This window comes from Euwallacea fornicatus, chromosome 31 (assembly GCF_040115645.1).
Source record: "Euwallacea fornicatus isolate EFF26 chromosome 31, ASM4011564v1, whole genome shotgun sequence".
In the NCBI taxonomy this organism is placed as follows: domain Eukaryota; kingdom Metazoa; phylum Arthropoda; class Insecta; order Coleoptera; family Curculionidae; genus Euwallacea; species Euwallacea fornicatus.
Genome location: NC_089571.1, coordinates 2726806 through 2747407, shown reverse-complemented (window position 1 = coordinate 2747407; position 20602 = coordinate 2726806). Strand labels below are relative to the sequence as shown.

Below are 20602 nucleotides of genomic sequence, written 5' to 3'. Positions count from 1 at the left end.
TGTCTTGATGAAATAAGACTTCTTTTTCTTCAAATGAGGTTGATTTTTCCTAATTTCTTCGCTCAAACTCTGCAATAAATTTGTATTCTCCGTTTATTGTTTTTCGTTTAGGACCATAGTGCAATTAATATTTATAATGTAATAAAAATTATTCCACGTGCATCCCTAATTAAGAAGCCGTCACCTTTCCTGCAGATAGACCGGTTTTCTTCTTCTTTAGAACTGATTTCCTTTGCGATAACATTGTTTTTACTATTTCGTCTGAGGTATGGAATGATCGACCCATGTTTCATACGTGGTTATGAATTGACGCAAGAACTAAGTTTTACTCCTGCAAAACTTTGATAAACACTTTTATGAAATATCCTCATGGTGCTGTTTTAGTTCACCTTGCGTACATCTTTCTCATAGTCAATAGTTTGATCAAAATGCGATGTCCAGTACTTTTTGAAATGTCTATCATGTCTGTTAACTCGTGCAATTTTAGCCGAAGGTATTCTAGTATAATTTGGTTGATTTTTACCACAATGCCTGGAATGGTCAGATCTGGAGTGTCATGAGGGCGACCATTGCAGAGTTCCCCTTGGCAACTCATAGGATCGCGTTTAACCTTTGCCACCTAATATTTTACAGTTGTTAAGGACCGTTTTGATGTTAGATGATCTAAGATCTTTTAAATGAAAAATTATTAATTTTTTCCATCTTTACAAAATTTCTAAAAGCGTTCACTAAAAATGGTTCCCAAAACAAATAAAATAAATGTAGTATTCTCAAAGTTTAGACATTAGTTTTTTAAGATCAGGTCTTTGCAATATAAGAAAATAAAAAAATTATATCTATATGTCAGGTTGAGTGCTTCTGGGAGTGTCCTCATCCCTTATAATTTTCTGTTGAATTCGTATGGGTCTAGCACCATATGAATAGAAAAATTTAGCGAACAAATTCGATTTTAAGTCTTTGAGAAAATGTCAATGATTTAAGTTTCATTTTAGGTTAATTGGTAAAAATCTTGTGTGCCTGTCATCTTATTGGGTAATCTTTGAAACTTCTTACTAAACCCAATTACATCATAAATTAACCGAAGTCACGCTGGTTTTAGGTTTTGTGACAAGGGAAAAGCGAAAGAGGCTCCATCAATTTCACATGCGCGCTGCTCTAAACCGAATACGGATTCATATATTCAATGAGGCCTGTCTGAGGACTTCGGAAATTAATTTTCTGCCAAACTGTTAATTTAATACCCGTCATGTTTGATGAAATCGAGCCATTATCTTATGAGACGTTTTCTATAATTTCCCCAAAGTATTTATAGTTTGGCACTAGTTGTCACAAATTTTATTAACTCATAAAACAGACCTCAAATATAATTTTACTGAATTTACGTGCGTCACTTATTCCGAAAATAAAATCAGAATATCAAAATCGCCATAATTAAATTGTAAAATCGGTTTCTTTCGGAACTGTAGTAACTTAGATCATATCGCTAAAGCTATCGTAAATCCGATACCAGAGAAAGCTTAGTTGGCGATAGCACTTGAAATTTTATATAGCTCTAATGATATAAAAAAACTATCGCCGAAAAGCTCTATAAGTTGACGCCATTTTGGACTTTACAGTGTCTTTTACAGCTCAGAGAAAAAACTAATAAACTTCAGGTTGGAGCTTTTCCGAATCTGGGGGACTAGGAAATGTATCGATCTGCACGTCCTGGCTTATTTGATGCAGTTTATATTCCACATTTATTAAGTTTATACCCAAGAGAAAGACAGAGCCGAGAATCCGGTTGAAAATTCCCAATGTACTAAAAATACAGGTATTTATCGATATTTCTATTAAGTTTTTTATTTTTAGATCAAAACAGGATTTTCGCATCTTAAATATCTATTACAAATGTATCACTTGATATTCATGTAATCAGGTAGTTCAAGTTTTAAAATCTCTCTATGCCTTTAGTGTAAGTTTAAAAATCTTTTTAATTTAAATTTCTTATATTTTAAATGAATATTCAGAACTGTTTTCGAGGGTTCGGAATACATTTCTAAATCGAATGATGTACGTGTTAGGGTTAGTTTAAGTTTAGGGCACATTAAAGTGCCTCAATCCAGAATCATTTACACTGTACTTCTCTCGGTATTCAGTTAAACAATGGTGTACAAACAGAATGGATACTATGAGTGATTATTTCGGGAAATATTGGAGAAACTTGAATGACATTTCGTAATTAAGGATAAAACAACTATTTCAAATTGGCGATGATCTTGACGGTGTTGTTAGACATTTGAGGCACACCATCCATCTGTTATAATACAGATTTTACATTAAATAAAATAACTAATGATTGGAATGAAAACGACGAAATTTTAGATGAAATTCAAAATCAAATGTCTTGTGAACCTATATTTTGCTTTTCGTCCTCTTCGAAGATTTGTTAACTGATCGTGTTGACTTATAATGTTTCAAAATAATAATTCTAATTGAATTATTATAAAATTAAATTTTATAATAATTCAGAATTAAAATGTCGTTAAGCAATAGCTTCAAGCTTGAGTTGATCTGAGAGTTCGGATGGTCCAAATCGAGGCCAGTTTTTCACAATATGGGAACCGGTTTGTAATGAGGAAGCTTAGTAATTATGAATTTGAATAGAGGCTTATTAGTTAAGTATAGAAATTGTCCCATGGAAAAATGGCATTGAAACTTTATTACATAGATTTGTAAGGCCCTATACAAAATTATCCATTTTAAAATTGTAAGAGGCTTCTACTATCTCTGAATATCAGTCTCAAATAAATATTTCATTTAAGATTAATGCATTTTTATAGTTTTATATCTCTTTTAAATATTCTAAGTATTTCTGGGAAAAATGTGGTAATTTTAGAGGAAACTATGTTGAGAAATAATGTAACATTTTCATTTTTTCTTTTTAACTGTTAGGTTGAGTACTTCTGGGACTATTTTTGTAACTTGCAGTCGTGGGTAGAACCATCAATCAAAATATCTCTTTATAGAGTATTTTACATAGGTAACTGTACTCACTTCAACTATTAAACTTAAGCCCTACTTTCAGTTTGCAAAATACTTTATTTGAAAGTTAGTTTATAAATTACACCTACCATTTATTAATTGAATATTGAAAATTCGTTTTTTAGACGAATATAATTGGTTCATCTCTTGTTTTTATTAAATTGGTTTTTTACGGTTTTACAGATCTTAATCACTATTTAATTATAAATTCGCATTTTGCTGTTACTTTAGGCTTATACTACAGTAAATTGATCAGAAATCGATTCCTTTTAACTCGCTGATATGATAAATATTGTTTTAGTACCTAAGGTACCATCGAACCTTTATCGTGGCTCGCAGTACGATAGCAAAGTCGCCTTCACCATATTATCGAGAATTATTACTGGTTTAGATTAATCATTACTCAATATTTTATCTATATGAAATCTTCTATATATTATTTTGTATTAACGCGTTCATTTCCAGCCTAAAATTTCTTAATTCAAACAACAAAAATCATCAGTGTTAGGGCAAATCTAGTATATCCATTGATTGCATATATTTGCCCATTAGCAACTAATATATATAAAATATTAATAATTTATAAATAATATATTATAATATAATAAAAAAAAATTAATTATCTGAATAGTTATTTTTTAATTTTTTTGTTATCTGCTACATAATTTACATTCAATTAGGTGTCTGTTGGAGGTAGATTAGTTTGGAAAATTATTTATGTCTGTTTTTGCAATGTTATTTTCGCGGTAAATGCAACGATTTTACTAAATATACAGTGAATATTATTATTACGTTAAAAACATTTTAACCATTTTTTTTACTTTTAGTGCACACAATAACCTGGCGAGAGTGAGGGTGATAGTGTAAAGCGGGCTGGCATGGGCTGCTCCCCCAGCGCTCTGCTGGAGCAGATCCATAAGGGCAGTTCTGCCAGCCTTGACAAAGTTGAGAAATGTGCAAATTTCAAGAAGACTTCGCTGACCAACAATGTGGCTACTTCTACATCCCCCACCACCACTATTGTACAGGTTAACAACGTGGCCAGAGGTAAGTTACAAATATAGGGGTAAAACACAAACCGGTGACAGAAATATCAAGCACAAATTAACATAATATTCGAAACTGGATGCTAATGTGAACAATATTTATAAATGCAGGAAAATATAGCAAATATGTGAAAATATAAAAAATGTTGAGGAGTGTATCAAGATGTTAAAAAATATGAATGAATACTTACCACAATACGCCTTATTTGGCCAATATTATCTAAATGATCAGTCCTCTTGTTTTAATTTCATCAGTATGCTTATTTCAATAACAATTGAGTTTAGGGAGTTGTTTTTTGTCGAATATAATTAACTTAACACTCTAAAATTTTGTTTTTCTACACAAGAGAAAGGTGTTAAAATCTTGAAACTTGTTTTTATAGGGTAGTTTTCTTAAATATCATACCTCTAAATTTAGAATTGTTACGTTACTGTTTTTTCGCCTGATTAGAATATTTTTACAATTATAGAGATTTATAAACATAAAAACAATTTCAGAATATTAAATTTAAAAAAGTTTTCTCTAAACAGTCTTTTTCTTTATACGTTTGTTCTAGATTTGGAACTGTTACTACCATTGTCTTTTCTCGATTCGATTTAAGTCTTTTTGAAATCGCACAGGTTAATCATATAACACATTAATTTTACATCTCATAAGTGCAAAATTTTCAACTTGACAAGAATTAAATTCTCAAAAATCGACCTCGCAGAACAATATATGTACATACCTATTATAGGACGAGGACATAATGAAGGCTATCATCCCTGATAGAGAAGTTTGCATTACGAGCGAAGCAATTGTCGCAATTCTCCATCATTATATGCGAGTATAATACTAAACTTTGCACGCTGATAAACATTCGCACTTTTTGTAAATTAATAGTAATTGTTGTATACTTATTACGTGAAATCGCAATGTATAAACAAGCCACAATGAAATAAACTATTCTTAATTTTTCAAGGGTTTCCGTGTCTGCTGGTTTCCTTCTAAAGCTTCACTGAATTACACATAATTTATTTTGAGTATGGTTCTAACTTTAACGGATTAGGCTATAAGTTACCAACTTCCACATTCGCCGTAAATCAACAAGCTTAACTTATGTCAAAACGTGGTTTAAATTGGCACTTTCACATGCAAACTTGTCATTTCAAGCACCGCTTAAGCGAGTACGTTTACGAAGAATAGAGGGGTAAAAGGTTATGAATGAAATGTATATTTTGACATAATTCAATTGCTACTTTGTTATGGCGTCGTCATGTACAAACTTTATATTTAAGGCCCAATAAAATTTGAAATTTGGGGCTTATCAAATACTTGAGCGGCCATTATAGATATGGAAATTTTATTAAATCTACTCCGGAGGAAGAGATATTTGTGGAAGCGTGGCATATTTCGTTATAAATGGAGTGTCTTCTAAGAAACAAATGTTTTCGAATGTGAATAATAGAAGTCAAAAACTTCAAAATCGAGATGCGGTTTTCATAACTTAAATGTAATTTTATCAGATTGTGACTTGTTATGTAAATCAATGTTTATGTTTTGTTAAAGGTCCGAAAAAAATATTAACTCTAAAACAAATTAAAAGATGCTTCGTGTAAAAACTGAATAAACTGGACTAAAAACCTATGAAATTCGATCATGTGGAGTGATTAATCAAAGTTTTAGTTTAATGTGAGTGATTCACAGAGTGAAATTATTCGGCAGTCTGGAGACGAATACCTCAATGATGGTTTCAAAAAAAAAAGTTAAGTTTATCGCATCAGTACTGGTTTGAGGCTGTATGTTGTCTTAAGGTGTCGGACATGTTGGTTGCATTGATAGCACAGTAAATATTAAAAAGTACCAAAACATTTTTGAATAGGAATTGTTAGCATCCATTGAACGGCTACAAATGTCAAAAGAGGATTTTGTATTTCAACAAGATGGTGCGTCATACTAAACAACTAAAATGATTGAAATTTGGTTTCAAAACCATAAAACACTTTTGTTTGAATGGCCTGCTAGTAGTCCAAACCTGTCTACAATTGAATCACTCTGGCGCAACATGAAAGAAGTCGTACAAACCACTTTTGCCAAGTTTTTCCGAAAATTGACAACAATATTAATGGAAATGTGAAACAGTTTTATACCAGAATATTGCCAAAATCTTGTACAAACTTTGATATCGCATTAATACAGTTTTAAAATAAAAACAAGTTGCATTCAGTAGTAGAAAATAATTCGGTTTTAGTTAATATTTTGTTCAAGTTAAACGCGCTAAATAAAATTTTTTATTTTTGTTTTTTATATTTCGAAATATTTGTATATTTTTAAAAAATTAGCCTAAATGTGTTAATAAATAATAGTAAAATAAATTATGCTAGGTCTTTTTTCTTTACTTATTTAAAATTGTTTAATATTTAAATCTAAAGAAAACTTGACTTTATATTTTATATTTGGTCCAACTTCAACACGTTTATGCTCAGACAATTTTGTAAATTAATTTCAAAACATCACCGTTTTTACTGCTTGTGAATACTAAACACCTGCAAGTGCAATTGATCAATGTGTATTAGCATGACATTGAAGAGCATGAAAACGGGGTAATTTGATGTGTTGAATGAGATTGAAATGAAAAAGCCTTGTGGAGGAAAACGCGGCATAAAGTCGCTGCGTTGTTGGCACTAACTACAGCTATTGTTAAACTAATTTGCCTCTAACTCAATTGCTGACTTCGTTAAAACTCAGCTCCGAGCTTATTTAGGCTTCGGCTGCAAAATGCTGAGAGGATTTGCGCTCAAATTGAGCGTATATTAATTAACCTTCTAAGCGATATATAGTGGTATGAAATGTATGCGCTTTTTCATGTCTGTGAGGAATATGTCATACTGTCAATCATAAAAATTTAATAGCAAGCAACAATATTTTAAAATCCTTACATATCTTCGGAAAATAAGATTCTCCCTTGACACTATTGACAACAAAATTCTTATAAAGAAACATTTAAAAGGAAAGTTTCGAGCGTCAGAGAAACTTTCGTATTATTTATTTTCTGATGCTTTTAGCTGATACGTACTAAACCAAATTCCATTTTTTTTTGAGTGATGGCTTTAATAACCCAAACTGAATATCAACTTAGTGGAGGGTTAAAAGCCTAAAGTGGAATTTAAAATTGCGTTATGTTAGGGAATCAGAAATTTAGAGTTGTTTTTGAAATTACCTGCGTATGAAGATATTTCGTACCTCCTGTGTGATTTTTAGAAGTGCGTGAGAATGGTATTAAATTTTCCAATCCAGGTGATTGCAAGAAAATCGGCTAGATATAGTCTATATCGAAGTATGGTCCTTAGGGAAGTTTGGGTGTGTTCTATAGTAACAAATTTTCAGTGGGAAAGTGCACAATAACGGTAAAATATTGCGTTTCGCACAGTAAATTTGTTGAAATTGAAAAGTAAATGTGAATCCAATTTTTGAAGATTTTGGACCTTCTAAAAAAGCCTTTTATTGTTAATTTACTGTTAAATCTTTTTTTAAGATTTACCCATTTTAAATAAAAGTTCGTTAACTGTTTTATCAGCAGTAAATTATGACTTACATTTTGCAAATTTCTATTATAAATTTCATGTCAACGTTAGCATTAAAATCTTTAGTGGCTGCAAATTCCATTCATGTTCGTGTTATGCAATTAAATATTTGCAGTAGGTGCAATGTTTGCTGCAGATTAGTTTAATAAGTCGTATGTTAAAATAAATGATCCGAGATAAGTGGATGAATTTGTCAAGAATTAAATTACACATTCAAGTTTTGTTAGATGATGATTTTAATTGTCTTATTTTCACAAATTTGTCTCGTGCGATTACAAAGGCAGTTACAAATTATTTTGAGAGGCATGAAGTTCTAAAACACAAATTACGATAATAACACTTTTCTCTTATATTTCGTATAATTTTCTATGTTCAGCATATTAAATGTACTTTACATAAATGTACGTTTTTAAAAAATTTCAGTTATTATTGAAAAAAAAGAGGTATAGAAATAGGAGTCTTAAAAAAACACACATTTCTGTTTTGTTATCGCATATTACCTTTTTAAATACATTTCTTAAAAATTTTAAATTTTATTAGCACCTCATTCCAGTGTAACGAATTAAAAAAAAAAACATTTTAAACATAACAAGGAATTTTGGAGTTGTAATTTAATTAGCTTTTCCCATGAAAACGCCTTTTTGTATTGTTTGTTTACTTGGAGTAGAATGGAAAAAAAATTCAGAGGCATGGCATTAAATTTAATTGCCTTTAAAAAACACTTCATGATAGGAAGATGGAGTAGTAGCTCATTCCGTCCGTATTCTTTCCTCTTTATTATTTTTGTTAAAAGTAGTTTGAGCATTTAATTCAAATACTCAACTAATCCATCATCATCTCCGACTTATCCATTCCTGGGAAATTGTGGTTTTTATTTACCTATACCAGCATTTAAAGTCAGTATTGACCTAAATAAATCCCTCTTAGTTAAAGGCTCTCCGATAGAGTTCGAAACAACGGAGGCATAAGACAAGACCCCTTCTTTGAATCGCTTAACGATCATTCACATAAATATTGAATGCTAAAAAATAAATTGCTTACTGTTCATTAACAAATTTCAACGATTACAATATTTCTATTTACTCATATTCTTTTATATCATTCTAAATCTTGAAAAATTGCATATCATTTTGAACCTTTTTCAACTAAAATGCCATATGTACACATACAGTGTTTTTTTTTCATTTTAAATATTGCCTTGCACTTTGTGTTGATTTACAAACAACAACAAAAACTAATTTATAGTTCCTCTGTCAATAAATTGGTTAGTTTTTCATCTATTTATTTTATATGTTGACTTACATTTTAAAACCAAATTTCAATTTTTGTGTAATTTAGTCATTTAAATTGATGTTAACTTTATGCTCATTTTGATCCCCATCCATCTGTGACAATTAAATACAATCAATGGAACGATCGTAAAGCAGATTTGTTCATATTTTTACATTTTGTAAACGTCGTAAACAAAAAACTAAAAATTCGAGATTTAAACTCGTATTTTAGAGTTGGACTTCAGTATAATTCAACACAATTTTCAGACAACGGAGGCCGGGTACATAAAATTTTGAAAATTAGACTTAATACTTTATCATATTTCGTTAGCCATTCCATAAAGCCTCATAGACCCCAATATGCAATACTAGATTTAGTATAATTCGTTCTTCCCACAAATTTGTAGGTATATTTAATGTACACGTTAGTATTAGTTGAACGAATACAAATTGTCACTTTACATGCATCAAATTAAGAAATTTTTTATAGCCTCAATCCTTCTTGATTTTAATTTAATTTTTCAGCGTTGTAACTTTTTGGTAAATTCGTATTATGACTTAATGTACTTGTTTCAGGAACTAAAAGAGGAAAACTTCTCAGCATGCCCTTCAATCCCTTCAGAGGAGGTAAATTTTACCAATAAGTTTATGATAAGTTTATAATAAAACCTTAAGATGTGTACTTTTTTCAGCTTTTTTGTACTGTTTTGTCTTGTAATTGAACCTACTAAAACCAAACACGGCAATGATTTTTAATTTAAACGGAAATTGCTTGGGATCTAAAGGGCATTAGAACAGGCAAAAATAAAAATTCCAAGCGTTGCACTTATTGTGAGTTAAATATTTCCTGACTGTACAAATTTGCAGTGAAATAGGAGAACATGAACTACTAAGAATTGGGTTTTGTTTTTATAGAACCAACTTTGTCAAAATAGTTAAAATTCCGAGCCTCGTACCATAAATTGCACGTTATAGAAGTGAATTAAAATTAATATTTAAATCGTTTTAGTATTCTAAACTGATTCTTAAGGAAAGAGACGTTTTGCAATTATTATTGTTGTTAAACAAAAATTGCCATAAAGATCCTTTTGCATGTCAAGACACATTTAATTGTGTCGATACCATTCAGAGCTTCCTACTTAGAACATTTATGGGATAAAACATTTTTTACCCTTCTGGGATATTCCCCATTGCGTTTTTATTGCAGCGAAGACGAAAGTGGTATTTCTTAAATAAAAACAACAATATTGGTTCTTTCCTTATTCTTGTTAAATTGGAATATTATGCTGATATTGTACAGAATACATACTTGTATCCCAATCACGATTGTTCTGGCTAGACAAAGGACCTAATTAATATCATTTAAAGTGGGAAAATCTGCTCCAGAAGTAGGTCTCAAGTTGCAAACAGCCAGGTCAAAGAGCAAAATTACGTGAACTTAATACCATAAATTCATGCCATTGTTGTTCCTAAATGTTGTTGGTTAATATGACTAATAACGAGCATTTGCTTGAATACCTGGATTTAGAGGTTGAAAGATCCGTCCTATGGAATTTTGAATTAGTTTGGGAAATTTGTCCAACAAGGCGAATTTATGGGAGACCATTTGTCAAACTCGGCTCTACGAGTCTTGAATGATATTAATAAACATGAAAAAATGTCTTCCTTTATTTTGGTTTGTATTTGGGTTCTAGTTTCAATTTCTTTTAGTCCTCAGAAAGGACATACTTTCATATTTTTTTATACAGTGTGGTAACTTTAACTGGAATAATTTCGGTATCTACATGGCATTTAATTTTTAGCAAAATTGCTTAAACAGGTCAATTTTTATTTGTTTCAATATGTTTTTTGGTAGTATTCTGATGTTATAAATGCCAACCCGTTAGCTGGAGTGACAGTTACCCTTAAAATTTTGAATGGAAAGGGGCTTCAAGTAATACATCAATTTAAACATCTTTTCAGTCTGATTTTATCTGACATATTACTTTTCATCATAGAACAAAATAATACTAAAAATACACAAAATTTTAAACAATCAAATTATTGTTTCCTTTAACTGAATAACCTTATTTTGTGTTCGGTCTCTGTCGCCGTATCCAATCATTATTAAATTTTCGATTTTAAATAATAAAATTCAGTTAAATAAAGCATTATTCGCAATTTTATAACTTATATGAAGTATTATTTTTTTCTGTATTAAATAAAATTAACAAAATTTTTAATTTTTAAATGCGAAAATTCTCACAAATAAACGTATTTACATGAATTTATTGTTATCGGAAAATTTCTGCGTTTTTGTGGGTAAATTTCACCGCTTTACAGTTATTAAAACTTAGTTCTAATTACATTACGGAATACAGCGCGCAAAACTTTTTCACTTTGTCAATTTTCACGTTTCTAGATTTCCCGGAATTTCATAAAAAATTACTTATTTTAATTGAGAGGCAAATGATCCCGAAGTTAGAATGGGTGATTTCACTACTTACTAGTAGTCAAACTGGACTGGTCAGCGCCATGGAACAACTTTTGAAAGTGGGACGGAAAGTTTGTTTGAAATTAAATTCTTACTTCCTTTTGAGGAAACTTTTAACCTGATTTTCTTCACAAATATGGGAAACATTGCTGAAGGCCTACTCATAAAAGGCAGATATTAGGGTTCAACACGTGTTTCTTAACAATTTGTTAGACAAAAATAGAATAAATGCGACGAAAGTTTAGGCTGCCTTTCTCGATTTCATGGCTATATTGTTATGCCTATAGTCATTTCTCTACATTAGGGAAAAGCCGGCACTCCACGTAGCTGTCACCTTTTTCATCTTTCTGACCCATCTATGAATCCTAGAGCAATTTTTTTACATAAAAAAATTGTACCATGTGCCTGTTTAGTGCGCCATACAATGTCAGTTTATTACCTCTAATACTTTTTTGAGATATCCTTGATTTGTTTTAAAAATGAGCGAAAAATTAGAAAAAGTCACTTACTACCATTTTCTACCCCTTGAAGTTCATCTGATTGTGAGGAAAAAAAAATAGTGTTCCATTTTTCTAATTTTTTTATCGCCTTTTACTTGTATATTTCAGACTGTATCAGTGATGCTAAATAAACATTTAGACGAGGTTAATACCAGTATAGTAGGAGTCGTATTTGTTCATTGTCATAACGGAATTTTGTAAGAAACTGAAGTAAACATGAACCCTATAGTTTAATATGGCATAATTTTTAGTTTTTTAGTGTTCTGCCAAATTTTTGTTTTATGAAACTAAATTGTCAATTCATTTATTGCTTGCATGCCGACTTAAGCCATGAAAACAATAAAATGATATATACATATGTAGGTGCCATTTTTTTATATTTTTTTCTTAACGTTTTACTGATTGAAATATCAATAATTAGTTATAACTATATTAAGGAACATCTTGTGTTAATATTTTAATAGTTGCATGTTTTATGGACAAATAGTGAGGAAGTACGAAGTATACATATATATGCAGATAGTCCCAAATAAAATGAATTCCATGGAGATTACGGAAGCGGTAAGAGATACAAGGTAGCTTAAAATAGAAAAAAGATGTGCATTTTTATGCCCGTACAGACAATGTTCTAAAATTAAAAATATGTACAGGGATTGTCAAAAACAACACTTCAAAGAAGCGAGTGATACCGGATAGCTCGTGTCCAATCAAAGTATAAAAAATAGACTCCACAATGTCGGATTATATGCTCGAAAATCAATGGTGTGTATTCCTCTAATTGTGGAACACAAAAGAGCAAGAGAAGCATGGTCTGAGCTTCAATGAAATTAGACCCGTAATGACTGGGGTCCGGGACTCTTCAGTAACGAGTCTAGGTTCACTTTAGAACCTGATAATCAACGTGTTCTGATTTGGCGTAAACGCAGAACACGAAGCAATCATCCATTTATCAGAAAAAGATCTCACTTTGAAGGTAGCGGTATCATGGTATGGGCTGGTATTAGCCTTGGCGGGCATATAGATTTTTATTCCAATGACAATGGTCCCTTAAACGCCAACAGGTGTCTTAATGAAATTCTTCTACCTATTATAATGCCGTATGCTGGACCAATGCGTAATAAATTCATGTTTATGGAGAACAATACTCGTCTACATTACGCTAACATTATGGACAACTGGTTTTATGAAATGAATATTGAGAGAATGGCATGGCTTGTCAATTCTCCAGATGGAAATTCAATTGAGCATTCTTGGGATTTTTCGGGAAGACGTATTGCAATAAGAAATTTTCCACCTCGAACTAGTCTAGATCTTGGAAATGCCCTAATTGAAGAACGGAATAGAATTTCCCAAGAGGTCTTTGATAACTTTATTAAATCAATGCTATCATGAAGCTAAGCTTTTTTTATCAGGAAGAGGTAATGGTACTCATTATTAAAAATAAATTTTTCTTCCAAATTAATAAATGACGAATTCAAATTACATTGGATAACCATCGTCTTTTAATTTAAATATTTGCTCAATTTTAAATAGGACTGTCACAACCGGTCAAATCAAATTTGAACAATAAGAAGTGCTTTATTTTATCAATAAAAAGCTTCAAACTACAAATATAATTTGTTTTGATACGTTTCATGTAACACAAAAAAACTTTTAATACAATATTTTGAAATATACTGTAATTATTTTGACCAGTGTATAATGTGAGGTTTTAGAAGATACGATTTTGAAACCCATGAAATTTCAGTTAAATTGTTTGGCGAACTATAAAAAAGCGGGTAAGTTGTGTTGCCTAGAAAATGGAATTTATATTACAAATATGAAGTATATTCTTGAGGGGGATGGTTCATTTTTCTTATGCTTTTTTTTAAACTAACGCGCCACATATAAATAAAGCCTCTTGAACCGATATTACCATCACATTACAAGGACCATCAATTTTAAACGTCACGCTGGCCGTCTTTATTCACGTGATTTTGCTCTTGACCTAATTTTCTGTAGCAGAAGACATAGTGATGGTTATTTTTGAAATGTAGAGACTATATGTAGCATTATGGTAACTGTCATCTGCTATTTATGATAAAGTCGGCATATATTAATTAGACTTTTCTTTTATTTTTAATCTATGGTTTTATAAAAAATGATTATTTGATATTAGGTGGGTTTTTTAAAAGTATAAATGACAACATTTTGAAAATTGTACCGATAATCAAAAAATTCAAAAACTCATCTACCATAATGTGATGAACTCACAACCCTCTTCCAAATGCACACCAGCCACCCCTACTGCTTTTTTAAATAGCACAAGAATGTTTAAGATATATGTTTAACAAGCATTTCCAATAAGGTTTTCAGTGGTACCAAAGTTTGTGGAATTCTGCTTTCAAATATATCCCGTGATGCCTAAAATGCAAAATCCATGAGTAATACACTTAGGTGTAGAATCAAATGGTTTTCAATGAGGACTAAATAATAGAATGGAAAGTAATTCAACGTTTTATTATAATTAAATCAGAACGTAAGATTTGTCGTTAGATATTATTAACTTTTTACAATAGCTGTTCGAAATGTTGTTAGTAATTTTTAACTATTATAAATTTTATTTAACATATAATTGAATTTAACCTTATTATTCATTATTTGATTACAATGTACGTATCGTTTTTACTTTTGCATGGAAAATAGCGGACAACATTTCGAATACTTATTATAAAAAATTATTAATATTAAACGGCAAAATGATTATAAGAAAATTTGAAATAAATTATCAATTCCATTACATTGGTATTTATACTTTTTAAAAAACACCTTGGATATGCCTACTTTTCTCTATTATTTATCAGGCTTGTGGAGTGTGCCGTTAAATTTAAAATATAAAGGCGGTAGCTCTGAAAGCATTTCCTAAACTATAATATTACTCTCCTGTTGCCAGTAACTGTAAGAGGATAATAAGATGTTCTTTTGGTGGTATTACTTCTCTTCCTTTTTAAATAAATATCTTTCACAGACATTCTTCATTTCTGATTGAATTTTCTAGCAATGTTGTGCTTATTCTTGAGTATTTACTATAGTCAAATGTTCACGAATATTATGAACATTGATTAGGCCTTCGAATAGAGATATGGAATCACCCCTCTCCTATTAAAATTTCGGAGTTGTCATGACATTATTTTTGTTAAACCGTACTCTGAATTTTAATAATGTATTCTACGCGTGCGAGGTGGATTGTTCATTATTTTTTCCATTTTTTTTGTAAAGTACTAAAATTTAATATCCAAACAGATTCAAAGATAATGAAGGGTGATTCCCAACCGTTGTTACATATAATTGCTCATGTGTTTGTGAGATAATATTCTTTGCCCAATCTGAGAACCGGTTTGAATCTAAAACTACTCCCAATAAAAAACAATGCCTCGTCAATAAAAACACTGTATAGCCCAACTGCTCCATAAACACCACTCCTGCACGCTATACCTTAACACCGGCCTGCGATCCAATCAAGATCTTCATCAGTCAGTACTCGGTACTGCCTGCAGAAAATCACTAGTTCTGACGGTATCATTGCTGGCGGTGTTAAAAGAATCGCGCAGGACTGACGTCACATAGCTGTCTGTGTCAGTTCAGAAACTGTATCTAATCTAGTTATAATATATACCTAAAGTATTTGTTTTGACTAAACACACACACGTTCGCACGTCAAGCCTTAATAACGATTTATTTACTATCTCAACAGACAATGTAGCCCAGAATGCCAACTTTTGTTTATCCTATATCGTCGAGTAAGGTACGAGTGTGTATGTGGTCGTGTTTCGGGAATTTGCTTTGAATATTATTCGAATTGTTATATTTCGGTTTGGAATTCGGTACATACACAAGTTCAGTTTTTAAGTGGTACTCAGTAAAGTTCACCAATTGCCCGAGGAATTAGAGCTGAGGAGTGTTTTCTGGGGGTATTGACCACTAGTATCGATTAAGATAAATATTTACACTTAGATCCTGGTTTGTTATGTTTAGCCTATTTAATGTTTCAATGATGCGTTCCATGGATTTACATCACACATATTGAGTTCTAACGGTCATCCTTACCACCTAATACCGTCGATTTGTAACAGTATAGCCTAAAGCAGCCAAAATTTCCTTAAATAATAAAGTGTACGTCATGTATACGAGTTTCAAATAATTGACCAATTATCAATATTACTACCGACATTTTTTAATCAGCTATTCATGTCATAATTGATTGTTGGTAATTTTCAGCATCTCTGGCAGCAGTATTACTAACAGCTGCTTCTAAAATTTGTTTCGTAATAATGAGAATTAGACTAACCCCGCGCTAACTTTGGCATCATCAGATTGCTCGATTATTAAATAAAAAAATAGGCAATAAAAAATGTCATATAGACATCCATGCCGATTTCGTAATTGCTCCGACTTGTGAACTTTGGTCTCAACGTAAATAATTGCTCTAATCGACCATACTTAGGTTTCAAATAATAATTAATTGTAAACTGAGTTAGTCCGAACTGTGTTATCTATATGCATGAAGTACAACAACTGTAATATAAAAGTGTCGAATGATAGAATATCAACGTTGGCACATTTTAGACAGAGTGAATTTAAAGCTTGGTAAAACTAAATGGGACTGAGCAATTTGAGTGATATTTTATGAACGATGGCAATTTGGTGCAATACTGATTCGTTGTTACGTTGAATCAATCACTGGCGAATTACAATGGTGATTTGCAGTTGTGTAATTATCGCAATAATTTTTCCATTAAAAAAATTTATATTTTAATCTTGCGGCCGTATTCAAGAAAGTGATTCAGGAAATATTACTTCCAACAGAGCAACAAAAACGAATTTATAAATTTTGACACATTTACAACTTAAACTAAAAAATGCACTCGTGTTTTTTTTTCAATTTAATTTCCTAATGATAATTATCGATAATTTTCACTGCACTTACTTATTGCTCTTGATAATTTTTGGGAAATAATTCGGATATTATTCTGACACTGTATTTTCAGGAGTTTCATGTCCCTCTATGTCAGTTTCCGTAAATAAATAAGAATATCATTAAAAGTGGTTAACACCACTTTTTTTCGTTGGTGATCGGGTTTACATAATTTTTTAACCCTTAATATTGTTGGTATACTTTTTTGTACAACTCTGTTTCAAATATATACGAAAATAGGGAGATCGAGAATTCGTAAGATTTTTGTATAGAACTAATTAAATTTGGTGGCTTGTCCCGTCACTCGATTCATATTTTCAAATTAAGCCTTTGTCAATTCTTTATTCACAAATTTGATCTCGGCAAAAAAAATGTTATCGAATTTCAGTTTACTGATTTCCGGCATTGCTTAGAAAATCATTCTCAAAAACCAGGCAGATACAGACATTTTTTTTTAGCTACAACACCCCAATGTGTACACCCTAATCATTAAGATAATTATGTCGTAAATTCTTAAACTTCCGAATAATACGAAATCTAGTTGATAAACTTAGATAATTAATTGAAAATATTCTGAATTTGATTAATTAGCTCCCTCGCTTAGAATTCTAAAGTAAAGAGGAGAATAATTACATAGTAAGTCCCGCCATTTTTTGAGGCAGGAATTTTAATTCTTTTGTAATTACTGGTTAATTGCTTTGCCGTTGAAAATTCAATGATTTCATACATTATTTATGTACCTAGAAGATCAGTAGAGTTAGATTATAAAGTAGAGATTAACACACTATTTTACTGCTAGTGTGGTGCTTAAGGTGACATCAATAATACTGATAAAGTTGATCCCTACTGATGTGTCATAATAAAGTAGTAGTTGCGTGTTTTACCTTGAATTATGAAATATATGTTAAACAATAAGTATCTAAAGGATTTGGCTACAAATTGTTTATACGTTTTCTATAAAAAAAAACATCAGAGGTAATTGCAGGACGGTCTTAGTGGTACTCTGATTTAGGTCAATTTGTTTTCTTCCAAGGCCAATCTTCAGAAATTCAATTTAAGGCAATTTCAAAATCAATATTTATGATTTAGTTTTTTGTCATGTCAATTACGCTGGCTTTCTCAAATACACAAATAATTATTTACTAATTCTCAAAAAGAGTGTACTAATTAATTTTGTGTGGGTTCCAACAAAAAATAACCGACAAGTGTTAAAAAGTGTAAACTCTAATTGGAAAATGCTAATTTGTTTTAAACTTATGTGAGAAAAGGCGCAATGGTCCAAACAAGGGACAGAAAGCGACAAAGATAAGAACGTCGAAGAGGATATTAAAATGCCATGAATTTAAATCGTCTATCCTTGTATGTACCTTACACTTGTAAAGCTCGGTAAAAACCATACCATTTCCATAGCAGATACATTTCTTTAATTTCTAGTATTTTTTAAAATTTGCCTCTAGATATTAGAACAGTTTCTATGGTAGCGATGTTTCGCGTTTATAATTGAAGGTAAAATGCGTGTAAATCTGCAGTACATACACAAACATATGTTTCACAAATATGCCTTCTATCCATCAAATCTATTAAAAGCTAAACTTATAATAAACTATATATTACAAACAATTTTTGCAATTTGCTACGAGTATAAATCTTAAAACAAGCCCACCTCAATTTGGCAAACTGTGAAATCTCGTGCATGTTACAACAAAATCTCATTACTTGCTACATTACACGAAAGGAAAATAGTTACTATACATTTTAAGTTGGGATAATAGATTGTTCCGAAACATGAATCAGGAAGCCTGCAATTTTCATTAAAAATGTAAAGTGACTCCGGTGCTGACAAGGAACGGACGTGTTTGAATCGAGGAATCTTCTATTCTTTGCTATGTAATGAGCATTTCAAGAGATGCAAATTTGGGGATTCGAATATAATACTTCTATAACGAGGTGAAACGTGAACTTTCTGTCGTCTGTGGAAATTCAAAGAAGAAAAGGTAGAACTCGTCTTGCAAGCAGCTTTGAATGTTCTTATTGCAATAACTCTCAATTTCTCTGCAATTTTATGTTTTAGTTTGATTTTTATTAAATTTCTATTATGTAAATTAATATTTTCAATTTAGTTTTTGATTATTAAACTGTTTGATGAAAATGAAGGTCAAATTGGGATTATATCAGATTTGAAAAACAAACTAATACCAAATTTTGGCAAGAATTATGCATGATAAGACATAACACAGGGTGTCCATTTAATAGCCCCCCAGATTCCTATGAATTTATTTGTGTACTTTTTGCACGTGATAGTATTCACCCTTGGTTCAGTGTTAATTCCTAGATTTCTTTTCCCTGAGATGCAGTGACTTGCAGCTAGGACGTTCCAAAGAAATTTTAGACATGTGCAGTGTTCCATAAAAAAATAGTGTTGCAGTTATCTTAAGTCAATAAAACCATTTTACCGGGTTGTTCTCTTTTCTATATCGTGCAGTATATATCCTCCTAACTGATTTTTTTTTAATCCCAAATAAGCTCATAGGAGTCTGAGGGACTGTTTAATGAACAACCTGCATACAAGACCAAGGTCTATCGATTAGGTTGAGACGCTACCTAACTTCAATGCATATTGCACGATTTCGAAATATCAAAATTCCCCTTATCCGTAATATAAAGTACGTGCACCGGTGTTACGTCCCAGTCAAGGGACCCTGCTGATGCTGATAATCTCCACGGTTATAGAGGTTTTTTGGTGAGGCTCCATTTATTTTTCCTACGAGCGTGTGGTAAATTGGATATATTGCGTGCATTTGTGAGTTGAAAATTATATTTTACGCTAAAAATTTTGACGACACTATAAAAAAAAATGACGTGGCCTACGTTAAAAATGTAATAAAAATGAGAGGGTTTTAAAAATTCTTGCTGAGTCATTTGACCAGCAAGAACCTTTTGATTGATTTTAACGTGTTTCAATCCATTTTCCTCATTAATACGACCAATTTCGATTTCATCTTTAACAGGATATTGTGTCCCGATCAAATAGAAGAGGTTTTGAAATATTCATGTATAAATTCTTACAACTAAACTTGCAGTGTTTGAAAAAATATAATTAATCAAACTAAGCTTTACCTATCAGTGGCAACAGTAACAACAAACAATAGCTGCTGATTACGTATTGTGTATGTCGTGCCATGATCATTATTTAGATAAACGTTTACGACCTAAATTCCTGTTATTGTCTAAGGTTGATGCTCCAAATATTTCGTTAAATCCTTTCTGAATATGCAAAAATATTATTTGAATTGCCGTTTATGTGAGCGACGTATTACCTCGAAAATATACAGGATATTTAAGAAAGAGGTGTCGAAAGCAGTCCATACATCTTTCGACTTCTTAGTTTGTTGTGTTATCTTCATGGTAAACTTCAAGAATGCTTTTTTATTGTTACGAAATGGAACGAATAATGCTTAAAATCACACGATTTATTGTTAAAAGCTAAAAAACCAAAAATTGGTAGAAACATTTTCAAATTGAATGTGGCTGTCATCGGAAAGATGATTTGCTTTTCTAAATTTTCAGTTTTCACTGATATGCAACATCTTATAACAGATTTCCGTTCTTCATACAGAAGAGTATTCATATTGTATTAGAACTCTCAGTGCTTATTTGATATCTTAAATGGCTTTGATGAGAATACTCTTTTCGATTGCAAATTATGAGAATATGCACCAGTAAGCAAAAACTAATGGAAAGTAGTACCGACTCGAAATGAAATAAATTCA

The 20602-nt window shown here is 31.2% G+C and overlaps 1 protein-coding gene across 5 annotated transcripts in view; it reads left to right on the top strand.

Moving 5' to 3' along the window:
• The window catches only part of Pde8 (phosphodiesterase 8), a 101664-nt gene that overhangs the window by 9034 nt on the left and 72028 nt on the right, over window positions 1–20602 (top strand). For 2 of the 5 annotated variants that reach the window (XM_066298695.1, XM_066298696.1), the window contains exons 2-3: window positions 3852–4071; window positions 9482–9532. In XM_066298695.1, the coding sequence (XP_066154792.1) occupies window positions 3903–4071; window positions 9482–9532 (220 nt within the window). In that variant the 5' untranslated portion in view covers window positions 3852–3902. Of the gene's footprint in view, window positions 1–3851; window positions 4072–9481; window positions 9533–15394; window positions 15829–20602 lie in introns of those variants that run through there. The other 3 variants (XM_066298697.1, XM_066298698.1, XM_066298700.1) reach the window with 2 other exon arrangements.